Raw genomic sequence first — 17,838 nt, forward strand, 5'->3', positions numbered from 1 at the left:
TTTAGCCCTGTAAGACTCATTTTGACCTTCTGACTGTCAGGACTGTGGAGTATCAATTCATGTTGTTTAAAGCCACTAAAGTTTGTGGTAATTTATTACAGCAGCAGTAAGAAACCAATACAGTCCATAAAATTAACATGGCTAATGTGGCCAGGCTGCTTGTGAGAGAAGCTGATCTACCTTCACTCCCTTTAGCTTGTCTAAATTCACCCCACATCTCAGTGAGCTTGTGTTCACTATGCACATGCTGGCTGCCTCTTCCTGGTCTAAATTTAAGGCCCATTTACCACTGGCAGCCTCACTAGGCCCATCTAAGGGGCTCACCATCCACATTCCTCATGTTTGCTGGTTGACGTGGATACACTAGCCTGCTGTAACCAGCTGAATACACACACTGGGCAAGCAGACCTCCTTTACCCATTTTCTTAATTTAAATCCATTTTACTGCCAGATATGTTTAACGCATATCTGGCCTATAGGATTATAACGTATATCTGCACAGTTAACTAGTTTAAATGCTTATCTTTTCAGAGCGGAATTGCTGAAGCTCTTTCTGTTTAGTTCTACCAAGATTTCATAAATTGAACCTACAGAACTTTTAGGCAACATTCAAAATGCCAGGTATTATTTATTGTATTATTTTTTTCTGAATTTGTACAGCTCAGAATGATCTCAGATGATATAGAGACCTCTAACTTGGTCCCAGTACAGTACAATATCTAAAAGAAGCACAGGTTTGACTCTAAAAACTGGAAGAGTAATATAGATTTTTACTATACCACATGACCCCTAGCCACACATCCTAAAAGCCTTCCTTACTTTGTGTTCCTCTTTTGTCAAGGCAGCTTTGAAAACGTCTTCTCTCCCATTGCATACCAAAGCTCCAACCTAACTTTCTGAAACGGTCTCTTCTCCCCAGCCCCCTTCTCCTGCTTTTCCCAGGTTAGTCCCCTGCCCTAAGGTAAAGGCTATCTCCCTCTCAGCTTCCATCAATTTTCCTCTTCTCCCATTATCCCAGGTAGACACAACAGAAGTAGAGGGAACAAACGGTTCTGATAAAGAATCTTCCTGAGAGATTAGGGCAGGTAAAAGACTCTGAAGGTTAGCTATTGATATTTTGATCCCTGTCACAGTTGGAAAGAAAATAAAGGAGTGCAGAAATTCTGCGGTTTTGGAGAAAATTCTGGACAACAGGGAACCTCTTAGTTTTCCCAAGGAGGAATCTGCGTCAAATATTTTAGAATTTCCATTGGAAAGAAACAGCAGTCTTTGACCAGAAGATGGTAGGCTTTTAAAAAAGATTAGGAGGCCTGTTAGGACAGGGAATAGTGAGTCATCATTGATTAAGACCTACAAGCCCACAGAGGGGCTGGGGAGACCTAGAACAGTATATGATTGACGGGTGGGGTGAATAAGGTCAATGAACAAATGGAATTTAACATTCAGCATGTACTGATGATGCCTGTGGTTTTGCCATTTAGCCATGCTCTTTCTTTTTTACTTCCTTTTCTGTCCTATGTGGCAGCCTTATTAACTTGACATATATAGTTATGCTTATGAATATTTGAGGACAGATCCTAGTAACCTCCCCATAAATCTCACTTCCTCACAGAAATTTACCCTGTTTTTATAAAATCCTTTGTTTCTTCAATAGCATTTACCAGAGCCGTGATTAATGTGTTCCTTGGTCTACAAGACTGTGTGCTCCAGGAGGGTGGGTTCCGTCTGTCTTGTTCATTGCTGAATCACAGTATAGTGCCCACTTAGCATATAGTTGGTGCTCAATAAATATGTGTGGAATGATTGTAGGAAATCAAGGTGATAACTGCATACAAAAGTTAAAAAGTGTTTTCTATCTGCTTCTATTCTAAAATGCCAATAAGTCAGAGCTTATATTCACTGAGTACTCACTGTGCTAAGCCCTTTATATATGCCACCTCGCTTTTCCTAACAACTCTATAATGCAGGTAACTCAGAGTCACAGAGTGGTTTCTTAGGGGCACAAAAATAGTGGTATGAATGCATCAAGATTCTCATCTGTGTGTTGCTCTGTGGACCTTTATGCCCTCCCACCCTCCCTATTCTCTTTTCCCTGTTCCCACCCTGGCTTGTCAATGTACATTCAGACTGCCACACTCCCCCACCATTTTATCCATGAATCTTGGTGGTTCTTGGAAGATATCTGAGGCCCATTAATAGGAAAACCTGGTTCCCACTCAAGTGTAAAAAGAGTATAAATAAATAGTCGTGTGTGGGTCATCAGTACATTAAGGATGTCTTGCTTGAGACATCCATGGCCCATTTTGAAGGAACTGCAATTTCCTCAGGATGATTTTTTCATATGAGTTCCCCAAAGCTACCTGCAGAAACCTGGCCCCAGACTAAGCACAATTAGTCCATACTAGCTGTCACCGAAACCTTCCTTCAAATTTTGAAAGGAATATTCTTTGCCAAAGAACATGCCTTGCATTTTTATCACCACTTCAATGTCAAGTAAACACTATAGTTTATGTACTGTTTACTGTACTTATTTTGTAGTCAGCATAGATCAAATGCTGACAGAAGAGCTGTGATTTGTATCACTGCAGAATGCAGTTTTCCAATGACGTCTGGCACTGCTTTTCTCAATCATGACATTTACATAGCAGGAGATAAACATTGGCTTGAGATGAGGTAGGGGAAGGGTTATTTCTTGAGCAAAGTTTCTGGTCTAACAGAGCTTTATTTTTCTGTTTTTTTTCCCTCTCAGACGAGTCCCCTCTTACCAGCTTCAGGTAGTTTTACAAAATGGTAGCTGGTCTTGGTGCTCATTTCTTAGAAAATCAAAGGCATTAAAAAGTGCAAAACCAAACCTTGAATTTATCAGTGATTTGAGGACAATTTGGCCATGTAAACAAAGCCTCTGAATGTGTTTTGATTGGTCAGGAATTTCAATATAAATGATTTTCAAAGGGACAGATATTTCCCAGGCCAGCCCCAGTCCTCACTACTCCCTAATGTCGCATGTCTGCTGCTGTTCATTTTTTTGCCACCTGGCTCTTGAAGACATTGGATTTTAGACTCCTGTTTGCAAAGACATGTTTTCTCCTTTATTTTTCTATTAGTAATCTGTAGAGGGGTCGCCTTAGATGAGAAGGAGATTGAATCATTCCCAGGGTTCTTTCCTATTCTGATTGTTTTTCTCCCACATAAAAAATAGGGCAGACATATAACCTTTTAAAAGCAGCTCCCTTACCTAATCAGGATAGGTTCACTGAGATTGCGCCATTCCAGCTGTAAAACCAAAGCCCAAATCCAAAGTGTCTTTTATGTGATACCTTTTTATTTTTTTTGAGGAGTAAAGACTGTGGGGCCTTGCTCTAGATACCCCAGCTGCTGGGAATATGCGCTGGTCTCAGTTTACAACTTCAGTCCCTCACTAGGAATTGTCCTTAACCATAAAGACCTGTCTCACCCAAGGTAACACCCCTACCAGAGATTGGCTGATGAAGGGATACAGAGGCCAGACACTCTTGATCGAATGGGAGACAACTCTGAAGGCTTTTCCAACTCCCCACTAGGATCTGACAAGCCATCAGTTGCAACTAATTGTAGGTTAGCTCTCTTCCTGCCTCAACTTGCCTTCTTCACCCTCTTGTGTGTATTTTCTGAGAGCTGTCCCCAGTCTCTCCAGACTGAATCTCAGAGTCAGTGTTCCAAGGAACCCAATCTAAGACAAAGAGTTAACTGGAATATAGGAAGGCTGAGTGACTTACCCCTCCCAGACCAATAGATAAAACCAGAAAGTAGATGGAAACAAAATTAATAAATCACATAGTTTTGTCATTAAAAGAATGCTTATAGGTCATCTAGTGCAACCCACTCTTTTCCAGATGAGGAGACTGAGGCAGAAAACCAAGTGATTTGCTCAAGATGTCATAGCTAATTAGGTGAGAGAACTTATATCATAACCCAGCTCTTTTGCAGCCCAATAAAGTAGACTACAATAATTGACCGTTTAATCAGTTCCCAGCCAACTTCAATGACACGTAAGAATCAAACAAAACTTTGTGAATTTGGAGTCTAAAAAAAGTGGATTTTGAAGTCTTTCTTCCATGAACAATGCTTCATTGGGACCTCCTCCTATAAAAAAGCCATTTAACCTTTTGACCACGCACTGAATAAAGGAGCTAGGGCAGATTAGGGGTGGCAGTGCACTTTATTAACAAGCAAATAGTACCATACAGGCAACATTTTACTTTATTGGCAAAACTCACACACACCCACACTCTCAAGTGTAGAACTGAAGCAAGTTTCAAGCATAAAACATTAGGCACCAAGTTCACAACCAAACTAAACCTAGTTCACAATCCTTCAATACTTTTTCTGCAATGTAATAGTAAGACCTGTTTAATAGTTATTTGTAACAAAAGGTTAACTTTTCAATCTAATTCTCTACCTTAGTATGGAAGCAGACTCACCACCATTCAGGACTGTGAAGTGGATGCCTTAGCAGGCTAGCCTCCATTAGTTTCTTAAACTGACTTCAGTTTCTCTGATTCAGAAAAAAGGCCTATGGTATCTTCATGTTGAACAACCCCACATATAATAAGAGCTGAGAGCTCTAGGCATTCAGAAATGTCTAGGCATTTTTGAACTGACATGATTTTTATACTAAATCTGTACCTTAGCAAAGTTGATCTAATTAAGATAAATTTATTGGTTTTCTGAAAAGTTTGAGAAGAGGGTAAATCACATACTCAGGAGTCCTTCAAAATTCAAGACTTAAATATGTAACAACCTGATAACCATTAGAAGTGTTACAGTTAAGACGTTTAAATCAGCATTTCCCAAAAGATGTGTCAAGACTCTGTTAATCAGTAAGTGAACTGAAAGAGATTAGGGATAAGCTTTCTCAAAGCACTTTGGTAATACGCAACTCCTTATCTACAGAATCATGTATCAGAGATATTATTCCAATCTCTTAAATTAGCGAAAATGCTTTTGAATTGCAAAGTAAACAATGAGAAATATTCTGCTCTTTGTTCTTAGGAGAAGCAACACTTTTGAAAACCTTAAATCCTCATAACAGGGTCCAGTGACTTAATTTTGGGCTTATGATAAGGTTAATGATGTAATAAACTTGGTTGACTGGTTTCTCCTGGCAATCATTAATTTCCATTAAATACAAATAGGCAGGAGATTAAATCAACAGTTATCAGAACATAATAGACAGCGAGATATGAAGTAAAATACTGAAAATGGGAGGAGAGAGATGGAACAGTAAGCTCACCAGCTATAAAATAACATTGGGACATTTAGTACAAGGATGAACACAACGATACCCCTCTATTACAAAAGTATAAGATAACTGAGGCAATAAAGATTAATCTGAATAATAAAAAAGATGAATTTGAATCTAATTTATTTCATAATGTGTGGAAATATGTTTCTAGACAACTGAAGCTTACTTTTTTTTATTTAAAAATTTTGGCATGTGAAAGAGTAAGCTTCAGTTGTCTAGAAACTTCATTTAAAATGAAATACCGCATTCATCAGCGGTGTAAGATAAGATACTACAGCATGGGCACTACATGATGTGTGCTGGATTCTTCTGAATCTTCTCAACTGCTTTATTTGATCATATCTGAGTTCATTTTTCCAGATATTTATATTTTTAAAAGAAGTCATTTACGGTTGAATCTTTTTGGAGGGGCTTTAAAAATTTTTACAGTTTTTAAGATGGGGAAAGATAAGAGGTGGGTACTGTTCTGGGCCTACATTACTCCTAGGTTAGAGAACCTTAGTCTTCATAAATAAAACCACTCAATTTCAAGTCTTTTACAAAACTTAACTAAAGCAAGTAAGGTTATAATACAGAGCCCTAATTTCCTTTTTATATTTGATAGTCTTAACATATAACAACCAGAAACTTATCATGTGTATTTCAGTCCTTGAGAGTAATCGGCACGTTAATATTAAAAGTTAACACTATCAAAGACATATTTCAATTAACTGATATGCCTGATTCTACTGTGGTCATAAGAAAAAAGAAAAAAAAATGTATGCTACTAGAGGCCTTCAGATAGCCAGGGTCTACTTGAAAAAAAGGAAAGTACTGCTTTCCTGAGATCAGCATAGACTGTTATCACTGACAATGAGTGAATTGTTAAGCCTGTTGTAGTTGGTCTCCTGGCGGAACTAGGAGCTAGTCAGGGAGGCCTCCTGGGCTAGGGTCCTGCCACTATTTTATTCTGCTCACCTGGAGAGCTGCACAAAAGTCACAGCAAGTCAATTTAAGTATTATAGCTAGGTCAACACTCTCCTCCTTAAGCAAAAGAGGAAACAGGCAAATAGGCTAGCACTAAGTCTAGATGTCTAGAAAATTTACAGGAATTCAAAGTGGTCAGGAGATTGCTGAGGCAGAACTACGGATGATGTCCTCCTACAGGGCTGAGAGCCAGCATGCCTAGACCCCACCTACTTTCATTTCCCATTCCCTGATCCAAGTGGGGGCTGCTCATCCCAGGAAGCTATGAGTCTCCAGGTTCTGTACCTGAACTTCACCATTTCCTGAGGACAGGCAAAGGGCAGTCACAAGCTGGGCGTTAACCTACTCAATCTCTACAGAGAAAAAGTTCAATGCTTTATTTCTGAAATCATTAGATATTTTGCCTTAAAGAGGAGAAAAATAGGAGAGAGGCATTGTGTCTGATGAGCTTTAACTTCTTGAAATTGGTCACAAGTTTCTATTCTATCAATCAACATGAGTTACTCTAAACAGACAAATAGCAAGTGGGAGATTGATCTTATTTAAATTAATTAGGTGATCCTTTTGGTTGTTTTTATTTTTAATACTGAGACTAAACTGGGGAGTTAAATTCAGTGCACTTAAAGATGGTCCAATGCACAGCCTTTAATTCATCAATATTTTCCTTTTGATGATACTAAGGAAGAGTAAACAGCTGAAAATTCAGGACCGTGACAGCAGCCTGCCTTTGTACACAACAATCCACAGGGCAGCTATTGTGGTGGAAAATCCAATGATCTTCAGCAAACCAGCCACCGAAGGCAGGTTCTTTTCCCAGAAGGAGTGGGTGATTTCCACAGCTGGAACATCCTAGATGAATGAACACATATCCTTAACAGAAAACTCTTGCATTGACAAGAAGCAAAACACATCTGTCAACTAAGTGCATGGATATTCTCTGGATAGCTAGATTGAAAATCAAATCAGAAGCTAGTAGATATAAGCTGTGAGTTTTAAATGCAGTTACTGGTTTATGGAGATGGAGATGCCAAACTTACCTTTGATTCAGGTTCTTCTACCCATATGTCTTTTTTTGCCACCTTCCCCAGAGCATTCAAGACCTGAAAGAAAATGAGCATGATATGAAGTTCTATAGTTCTGACAGAGTCAAGGTTTGCTGGCCACAGAAGGAGGGGCCTAGAAGTGAACATACAGATTCTATCAGTACCAAGAATTAGTAAGACCAGATGCCCAAAATGCTGCTGTGAGTCAGGAGAGAGAGTGACTTGGCTTCCTTCCTTACCTCTCTAGCTGCTCGTTCTCCTGCCTCTACAGCTCCTTCCATGTAACCGCTCCACTGTGTGGCAGTCTCGGTGCCAGCGAAGTAAATCTTGCCCACTGGCTGGCGTAGAACACTTCAAGGGAAACAGAGAAGTCACAGAGTTACCTGGAAAGGTGTTGAGGGTAAATGAGCCAATCACTTGCCCTTATTTACCCCACAGAAAACAGGGAAACTCAAAATATTTAAAAAATACTCAGACAATACAGCCAAAGGTGAAAGGCTATTCCTTGGTTCCTGGGCCTGAACTTTCAAGGATCTGAATTCTCAAGCCAGAGAGAATCAGGCTGTCAGATCCTGAATCACTAAAGGTAATGATAACCTTTCTCAAGCCGGCCAGAATTGTAATAGAAGAACATGCATTAAATTCATAATTAGATTTAGTTGTGTGTTTCCTATATGAGGTCCATTCTATTCCCTACACTGTATGATGACTGGCTTTACATGAGATGCATTCTTCATGAGATCACATCCCATTGTAGGCGCCAGCCACACAGGCAGTCCCAGTGTGTCAGAAATAATGGTAGTGGGAGTGGGAAAACAAGGGAGACTGCAATTTCTGGCAAAGGAAAGACCTGAGGGATTAGATGGGTCTGTCTTCTTTAAAACAACCTCTGTACAATTAGTTTTTATAAATGTATCTGAGAACTAGCTGAAGGCAGGGGAATGGTACTCTTCTTACAAAGAGATCTTGGCAAACAGAACCAAGGAAAGGCTGGGATGAGTGAGCAACTATTCCCTCCTATCTTCTTGGCTTTGATTCCTGCCATGTCTACAGCCACATTCATAAAATCTTTCAAGTTTCACTACTCCGCTCTACATGCCTTCACCTAACCCAGTGTCTCTCCTCTTTCCAGTTCAGGAACCCTTGGCTTTATGTATTACTAATCCTATTTCCGTCATCTAAACTTCTATTTTGACTCCAGAACTAACCAGTTAAACAACTCTGTTCAATGATTAATTCAACTAGGAAAAAAGAAAATAAAAAGCTCTGGTAAGGACAAGGTTAACAAAATCCTTCTTCCTTCTCTGTGGACAAATTTGACCTTGAGGTAACTTTCTAGCTCTAGAAACCTCATCTGGTTATAATGCCATCTATGTTACCAGGCAACACTGCTTATGCTAAAAATGACATCCCTTTGGTAAACTGCATGTAGGCTGGGAGGACTTTAAATTAATTGTAAATATCTGGTAGGAGGGCATTGCTGTGGGCTTCCCTGAATGTGGTGACTCTGGTAACTGGGTATGTCCCTTACAGGGACCCTGCATGCTACGTGTAAGAGGCTATTACAAGAGATAATGACTTTTATGAGGGCACAGGGCTTCTAAACATAGGTGGACTCCCTCGTGTGGATCTCATCTCCCAAAACCGTAGCTGTATACAAGTGAGAACTCCTCTCACTGAAGAAGAATGTGTGTCACTGCTCTGTGGCAAGCCGTGTTAATCCAATATCCTTCTGAGTAGACTGGTGTTAAGTAGCCTATGGCAGTAGTGTAAGGCTGAATGTCTAACTGAGCTCAAGAAGGCCCTTGGTGTATGCTACAGCTTGCTTCATTTTCACATCAACGGCTGACATCTGAAATCCTCACTGTGTTCAGGTATTGTTCTATGTACTGATAGCAAGTACACACTTATTTTTCCCTAGACATCCAGAAAAATAGAACTGACTATCAGGGATATTACCAATAGGAATAATGACTACTATTTATCACATTCTTATTGAACTTCAATTATCTGTTTAAGTTTGGCCCATGTCTTTTCTTAATCAGTGCAGTGTTTGGGTTGTACCTTCCATACTGAGTCATGATCCCAGGGGGGAAGTAGGCCGTGTAGCAGCCTCCTGAGTACTGCTCCTCACACCAGTTCTTCTCTTCATAATGCACTGGCTACAGTTCAGTGGGTAGAAAATTCCAAAGGAAAACAAAGTTGAAATGCTGCCAGTCAACAGTAAAGGCTCTTGCATACTTTACTTTAACGAAAAGTTTACTTTAAAAAAGGAAAAAAAAGGTAGTCATGCTTTCCCTACTCATTTAAAGGGAAACATGGTAGGACCAAATAATGCCCTTTTGTGAGGTACCAAGTGATGAAATATGTACAATTTTAAAATGATTGTTTCTGCTCAAGTCTATCTGACATCAGCATAGAATGATTTGGAAGAAATATTCTAGGATTTTTGTCTTTCCTTCACAGAAGAAAGGATCCTATTAGAATAAGATCCTCCATTCTCCTTTCTCCACCTAAAGTTGAGACAAGAGGTATTCCAATATCTAGAAGAGAGGGTATTTCCATGCTGATTCTGAGGGCCTTAGACCTAAATCTACAAGAAACCCCACTACAAACCAGGTTATGAAAATACCTGTTCAAATCTTTGGATTCACAAAAATAACAGAACATACTTCCCCATCTACCCAGGAATTATTGCCTAGGAAAGGTTGGAGGGGAGTAGGGGGAAGGTAAGGACAATATCTGAGAAAGGCTTTGTTCAGAACCACTATTCAGCTTGAAAAATGAATGATGGGAATTAAGATGAAAAAATGTTTCCTAAGAGACATGAGAGAACCTTCTCTTATTTCTCTAACACATTTTCAAAGTTTATTATTTGAACACTTTACAGATAATCTCCTGAAAAGGCCCTGAGCCCTCTGGTAGGCCCTCTGGAAATAATTTCATCCTCATAATCTCTTTCAGTGATAGACTGAATCCATTGAAATTCCTTAAAAGCATGAATTGAGTCTACAGGTAGAAAAATCAATTAGTTTGACTTTGGGGAAGAGTTTTTAGATTCAATTTTTCTTATCAAGGAGTATACTACTATGCTTTCATCAATAAATGACGACATCTGGGATTTTATTTTACAGTAGGCAGTTGACATGGACAGGAGGGCAAAACCTCTGTTCTGGGACCCATCTCATCCACTCATCAGATAATACCTGCAGCTCCAGGCACTAATTACAACTGGCTGCCTATTATCCACTGATCATTGAAACAGTCCAAATAAACCTTTTCACCAGAAATTCGCTACACCTGACATCAGCTTTTAATAACCTTTGGTAACTGCTATAGTTAATCCTCTAAGTTAAGTAAATCCCTTTATACTCTCTTCATAAGACTGTCAGGAAACCAGAATCTGCCTTTCTTCACTACTTAGAGCAAACAGAGCCAAACCTACTAGGAATTAAAGCAGGTGGATTCTTACTTGTAAAGCTTCTTGGGATTCCAGAACTTTGGCATAGAGCTCACAGATTTTTCTCTTCCTTTAAGAAATAATAAAAAAAAGTTAAGAAAGTAATAGTTGATGGATATAGAATAAATAAAGTGAGCTCCACAGTTCTTGTCACAGAGCCAGATTTACTGAGGCAAAACTAAAACCAGTGGCCACCTGTAACTATACAAAATCCACAGTTCCACAAATCTCTGCAATCAAATTAATTCTATGCCTCAATATAATCATTTGAATGGATGATTCAATATCCCTCTTGCTTCTTTTCTACATTTTGTTTCTTTCATTATCCAGTAGAATATCTATGTGAGGTTTAAATCGGGAAAAAGAAAGCAAATTAAATTTAGTTTGAGAGACTGATTCTAAGTCACTTTTCTGGAATCTGTAGAATTCTAGGAATAATTCCTTTCATATGTTTACAGTAATTATAAAGACGAGTGTCTTTTTAACTACCCTATACTGGATTTTAAGTAGCTATGAAGTTATAAAGCCCATTTAATGCTTTAAGAATAATATAAAATATACCATATGGGAGTGAGGCCTCTGGCCATTCCAGTCTAGTAATCTGTCATTTGATAGAACAGTACCATAAAGGGTATTTGGTGGGTTGGTGAGTAGGCATGATGAGCTGGTGATGTTACCTCAAACACAGCCTTTGGTTACCTTCATAGTTCATTATTGTAATGAGCAGTACAGAACATGGTGCATGGTACATATGGGTCTTAAAAATCAGTAGCTATGGTAGGACCAAGAGTTTTAAGTCCAAAATGGTGGCTTAGTGAGGTATGGAATTTAGTTCGTTCTCCAGAGCAGCTAGTAAATATCCAGAAACAGTACAGAACAACTGCTGGGGCCAAGTCAGTGACTGGATACACAGTGTATCTCAGACTGAACAAGCTGGACCAGCTGTGAGCCCACCCAGAACCATGAGTCCCCCAAGCTGTGGAGGCTGGTGTCCCTTCCCCACAGGCTGGTTCCCAGAGGGGGAAGGAAAGAGACTTCACTAACAGCAAGGGGCTGAGCTCAACCAAGCTGACATTGTGCAATTAATTAACAAATTCTGACTACTAAAGATAGACCCCCAACTCAGCTGAACCTTGAGTAAAAGCTGAGGTTGCTGGTTTTTGTCCCAGTGCAGAGGGGGCAGGGCTGATGGAAAAAGAGAAAAAATCAAAACAAAACAGGTTTTTTTTCAGCTCAGACAGCACAAAATACTTGAAAAGGTCTGGGCCCTGAAGGAAAGGAGGAGAAATATAGGACCTAGAGGTACATAGAACAACATACCAACTTAAGCTCTTGATTGGCAAACCTGAGGAATGGGCGAAAAGGATATTTTCTGCTCTGAAAGGGATATTTTACTTTTATTTTTTGTGGCTGTGTTTCTAAGGCTGGACTGCTCTTTGCATACAGCTGCAAGGCTTCTCAAGTTCCAACTGTCCCAGGCAAGGGTGGAATTAAGCTTGTCTGAGAGGCAAAGAGGCTGGTTAGGTGAAAGGAGGTAATTCCTTGGAGACTGTGCTTTCCCCGGAGAGGGGTGGGGCCCAGCTCAGGTGGAATCCCTCCCTCAAGGAATTCAGACACCAGGATTTGAAAAACTGAAGTGATTAAAGCCAGCCTACACCTCTCCTCTGTCTTGACCACACCCTAGTAGGGAGACTCTCCTGAAGTTAAAGGTATCACATCACCTTATGCTGGTGGGACCTGCAGGCAGACAAGCTCCACATGCTGGGTAGGATAGGAAAAAGACAGAGTATAGAGGCTTCATAAGAAAGTCTTTCAATCTGCTGGGTCTCATCCTCAGGGAAAACTGATGCAGGTGACTCTTTTCTCCTGACAGGAGGCCAGTCTGGTCAGGAAAAATCTGACTGGGGTCTATAATACCTAAGAGGATCTTCCTAAGGTAAAAAAAAGGGCACAATACAGGCAGGGAAAGAAAAAAGAAAACAAGAACTGAAAAATTCTGATCTGCTAAACAAAATCTAAACTAGAAGTCTAGAATAAGGTGACTGAATGTCAGAGAACAGATAAAGTCATCCAGCAAGAAAATACTAGGTAGAAAAGTGAAAACAACCTCCAGAATAAACTAATTAAGGAAATTAACTGTCTAGACACCAGCAAAAAATAATGAATCATACTAGGAAAATTGAAGATATGGCCCAGTCAAAAAAACAAACCAATGATTCAAATGAGATACAGGAGTTGAAGCAATTAATTCAGGATGTTTGAACAAACATGGGAAATCATATCAAAAATCAAATCAATGAATTGAGGGAGGATATAAAGAAGGCAAGGGATAAACAAAAAGAAGAAATCGAAAGTCAGAAAAAATAAATCACAGAACTTATGGGAATGAAAGGCACAGTAGAAGAGATCAAAAAACAATGGAAACCTAATGTTAGTTTTCAAGAGGCAGAAGATAGGATTAGTGAACTGGAGGATGAGACATCTGAAATCTGAGAAGCAAAAGAAAATATAGGAAAATGAATGGAAAAATATGAGCAGGGACATAGGGAATTGAATGACAACATGAATTTCACAAACATACATGTTGTGGGTGTCCCAGAAGAAGAAAAGAAGGGAAAAGGAGGAGAAAAACTAATGGAGGAAATTATCACAGAAAATTTCCCAACTCTTATGAAAGACTTAAAATGACAGATCCAAGAAGTGCAGCATACCCCAAACAGAGCAGATCTAAATAGACGAACTCCAAGACATTTACTAATCAAAATGTCAGATGTCAAAGAGAAAGAGAGAATTTTGAAAGCAGCAAGAGAAAAGCAATCCATCACATACAAGGGAAGTCAAATAAGACTATATGCAGATTTCTTAGTAGAAACCATGGAGGCAAGAAGACAGTGGTATGATATATCTATGATATTAAAAGAGAGAAACTGCCAACCAAGAATTCTATATCCAGCAAAACTGTTCAAAAATGAGGGGGAAATTAAAACATTTTCAGACAAAAAAATCACTGAGAGAATTTGTGACCAAGAGACTGGCTCTGCAAGAAATACTACAGGGAGCACTAGGAATAGATACAAAAAGATAGGAGAGAAGTGTGGAAAAGAGTGCAGAAAGGAAGACTATCAGTAAAAGTAAAAAGAAGAAAACTGAGATATGGCATATAAAATCCAAAAGGCAAAATGGGGGAAGAAAGTATTGCCCTTACAGTAATAACACTAAATGTTAATGGATTAAACTCCCCTATCAAAAGATATAGACTGGCAGAATCGATTAAAAAACAGGACCCATCTATATGCTGTTTACAGGAGACACATTTGAGATGCAAGGATAAATATACGTTGAAAGTGAAAAGTTGGGAAAACATAGTTCATGCAAACAACAATAAGAAAAGAGCAGGAGTAGCTATACTAATATCCAACAAATTAGACTTCAAATGTAAAATAATTAAAAGAGACAAGGACACTATGTATTAATAAAAGGAACAGTTCAACAAGAAGACATAACAATCATAATTATGCACTGAGCCAGAATGCTCCACAATACACTTGGCAAACACTGAAGACAATGAAAAGAGAAACAGACACATCTAACATAATATATGTAGACTTTACTTCCCAGCTCTCATCAATGGACAGAACATCTAGACAGAGGATCAATAAAGAAACAGAGAATTTGAATAATACAATAAGTGAACTAGACCTCACAAACATTTATAGAACATTACACCCCATAACAGCAGGATATATGTTTTTCTCAAGTGCTCATGGGTCATCCTCAAGGATAGACTATATCCTGGGTCACAAAGAAAGTCTCAATAAATGTAAAAGGACTGAAATCATACAAAACACTTTCTCAGATCATAAAGGAGTGAAGTTGGAAATCAATAATAGGTAGAGGGCCAGAAAATTCACCAATATATGGAGGCTCAACAACACTCTTAAACAACAAATGGGTCAAGGAATAAATTACAAGAGAAATCAGTAAATATCTTCAGGCAAATGAAAATGAAAACACAACATATCAAAACTTTTGGGATGCAGCAACAAAAGGCAGTGCTAAGAGGAAAATTTATTGCCCTAAATGCCTATATCAAAAAAGAAGAAAGATCAAAAATCAAGGAATTAACTGTTCACTTGTAAAAGCTAGTGAAAGAACAGCAAACTAACCCCAAAGCAAGCAGAAGGAAAGAAATAATAAAGATTAGAGCAGAAATAAATGAAATTGAGAACATGAAAACAATTGAGAAAATCAACAAAACTATAAGTGGGTTCTGTGAGAAAATCAGTAAGATTGATGGGCCCTTAGCAAGGTTGACAAAAATAAGAAGAGAGAGGATACAAAAAAATAAAATAAAAAATGGAAGAGGAGACATAACCACTGACCCTGCAGAAATAATGGAGGTAATGAGAGGATACAATGAAGAACTTTATCCTAATAAACTAGACAATGTAGATGAAATGGACAACTTTCTAGAAAGGCATGAACAGCCAAGATTGACATGAGAAGAAATAGATGACCTGAACAAACCAATCACAAGTAAAGAAATTGAATTAGTCATTAAGAAGCTCCCTAAAAAGAAAACCAGATGGCTTCACATGTGAATTCTACCAAACATTCAAAAAAGAATTAGTACCAACCTTGCTCAAACTCTTCAAAAAATTGAAGAGGAAGGAAGGGTACTTAACTCATTCTATGAAGCCAACATTACCCTCATACCAAAGCCAGACAAAGATACAACAAGAAAAGAAAATTAGAGCCCAATCTCTCTAATGAATACATATGCAAAAATCTACATAAAATTCTTGCAAATAGAATCCTGCAGCACATTAAAAGAATTGCCCACCATCACCAACTAGAATTCATTCCAGGGATGCAAGAATGGTTCAACATAAGAAAATCAATTAATGTAATACACCACATCAACAAATCAAAGCAGAAAAACCACATGATCATCTCGATCGGTGTAGAAAAGGTATTTGAGAAAATTCAACATCCTTTCTTGTTGAAAACACTTCTAAGGATAAGAATAGAAGGGAACTTCCTGAGTATGGTAAAGGCAATACTCACAGCTAACATTGTTAATGGAGAAAAACTGAAAACTTTCTCTGTAAGATTAACAATAAGACAAGGATGTCCACTGTCACCATTGTTATTCAACACTGTGTTGGAAGTTCTAGCCAGAGCAATTAGACAAGGAAAAGAAATACAGGGCATCAAAATTGGAAAAGAAGAATTAAAACTCTCACTGTTTTCAGGTGATATGATACTATATGTTGAAAACCCCCAAAACTTCACAGTAAAACTACTAGAGTCAATAAATGAGTACAGCAAAGTGGCAGGTTACAAGGTCAACAGTCAAAAAATCTGTAGCATTTCTATATACTAGTAATGAGCAATCTGAGGGGGAAATCAAGAAAAAAAATCCATTTATAATTGAAACCGAAAGAATAAAATATTTAGGAATAAATTTAACTAGGGATACAAAAGACCTATACAAAGAAAACTACAAAAACTTGCTAAAAGAAATCACAGAAGACCTAAATAAACGGAAGGGCATACTGTGTTCATGGATTGGAAGACTAAGTGTAGTTAAGATGACAATTCTACGTAAATTGATGTATAGATTCAATGCAATACCAATTAGTATCCCAAAAGCTTACTTTTCAGAAATAGAAAAACCAATAACCAAATTTATCTGAAAGGGCAGAGTGCCCAAATAGGTAAAAATATCCTGACAAAGAAAAATGAAGCCGGATTTCTCACACTACTTGACTTTAAGGAGTACTGCGAAGCTACAGTGGTCAAAACAGCATGGTACTGGCATAAAGATAGATATTCTGACCAATGGAATCGAATAGAGTGTTCAGATATAGACTCTGTCATCTATGGACAATTGATCCTTGATAAGACAGTCAAGCCAACTAACCTGGGACAGAACAGCTTCTTCAATAAATGGTGCTTAGAGAACTGGATATCCACATGCAAAAGAATGAAAGAGAATCCATATTCCACACCCTATGCAAAAATCATCTCAAAATGGATCAAAGACCTAAACATTAGATCTAAGACCATAAAACTGTTAGAAGAAAATGTAGGGAAATATCTCATAAATCTTATAATAGGAGATGGTTTCCTAGATCTTACACCCAAAGCAAGAGCACTGAAGAAAGAAATAGATAAATGGGAACTCCTCAAAATTAAACACTTTTGTGCATCAAAGAACTTTGGCAAGAAAGTAAACAGACAGCCTACACATTGAAGACAATATTTGGAAAAGATATTATCAGATAAGGGTCTAGTATCCAGAATATATAAAGAGATTGTTCAACTCAACAACTAAAAGACGAACAACCAAATTACAAAATGGGAAAAAGACATGAACAGACACTTCTCAGAAGAGGAAATGCAAATGGCTAAAAAGCATATGAAAAGATGCTCAATTTCCCTGGCTATTAGGGAAGTGCAAATCAAAACCACAATGAGACATCTCACCCCCACCAGAATGGCCATTATCAATAAAACAGAAAATGACAAGTGCTGGAGAGGATGTGGAGAAAGAGGCACACTTATCCACTGTTGGTGGGAATGTAAAATGGTACAACCGCTGTGGAAGGCATTTTGGCGAGTCCTTAGGAAACTAAGTATATAATTGCCATATGATCCTGGCAATACCATTGGTAGGTGTCTACTCAGAGGACATGAGGGCAAGGACACAAACGGACATTTGCACACCAATGTTTATAGCAGCATTATTTACAATTGCCAAGAGATGGAAACAGCCAAAATGTCCATCAACAGATGAGTGGCTAAGCAAGCTGTGGTATATACATATAATGGAATATTTCGCAGCTTTGTAAGACAGAATAAAGTCATGAAGCATGTAACAACATGGATGGACCTTAAAGACATTATGCTGAGTGAGAATAGCCAGAAACAAAAGGACAAATACTGTATGGTCTCACTGGAATGAACTAACATTAATGACTGAACTTGGAGAATTTCAGTTAAGAACAGAGGCCAATAAGAGATAGAAATAGGGTAGATTTTGGGTCATTGGAGCTGAAGGGATACAGATTGTGCAACAG

The 17,838-nt window shown here is 38.4% G+C and overlaps 1 protein-coding gene across 3 annotated transcripts in view; it reads right to left on the bottom strand.

Annotated features, from left to right (window-relative positions):
- Positions 1-4,179: 4,179 nt before the first annotated feature.
- MAOA (monoamine oxidase A) overlaps positions 4,180-17,838 on the bottom strand; it is an 88,893-nt gene continuing 75,234 nt past the window's right edge. For all 3 annotated transcript variants that reach the window (XM_077145616.1, XM_077145617.1, XM_077145615.1), the window contains 5 exons: positions 10,766-10,823; positions 9,358-9,455; positions 7,533-7,644; positions 7,288-7,350; positions 4,180-7,099 (listed from right to left, as the gene is read on the bottom strand). In XM_077145616.1, coding sequence (XP_077001731.1) covers positions 6,953-7,099; positions 7,288-7,350; positions 7,533-7,644; positions 9,358-9,455; positions 10,766-10,823 — 478 coding nt within the window. In that variant the 3' untranslated portion in view covers positions 4,180-6,952. The remainder of the gene's footprint in view (positions 7,100-7,287; positions 7,351-7,532; positions 7,645-9,357; positions 9,456-10,765; positions 10,824-17,838) is intronic.

This window comes from Tamandua tetradactyla, chromosome X (genome assembly GCF_023851605.1).
Source record: "Tamandua tetradactyla isolate mTamTet1 chromosome X, mTamTet1.pri, whole genome shotgun sequence".
NCBI lineage: Eukaryota > Metazoa > Chordata > Mammalia > Pilosa > Myrmecophagidae > Tamandua > Tamandua tetradactyla.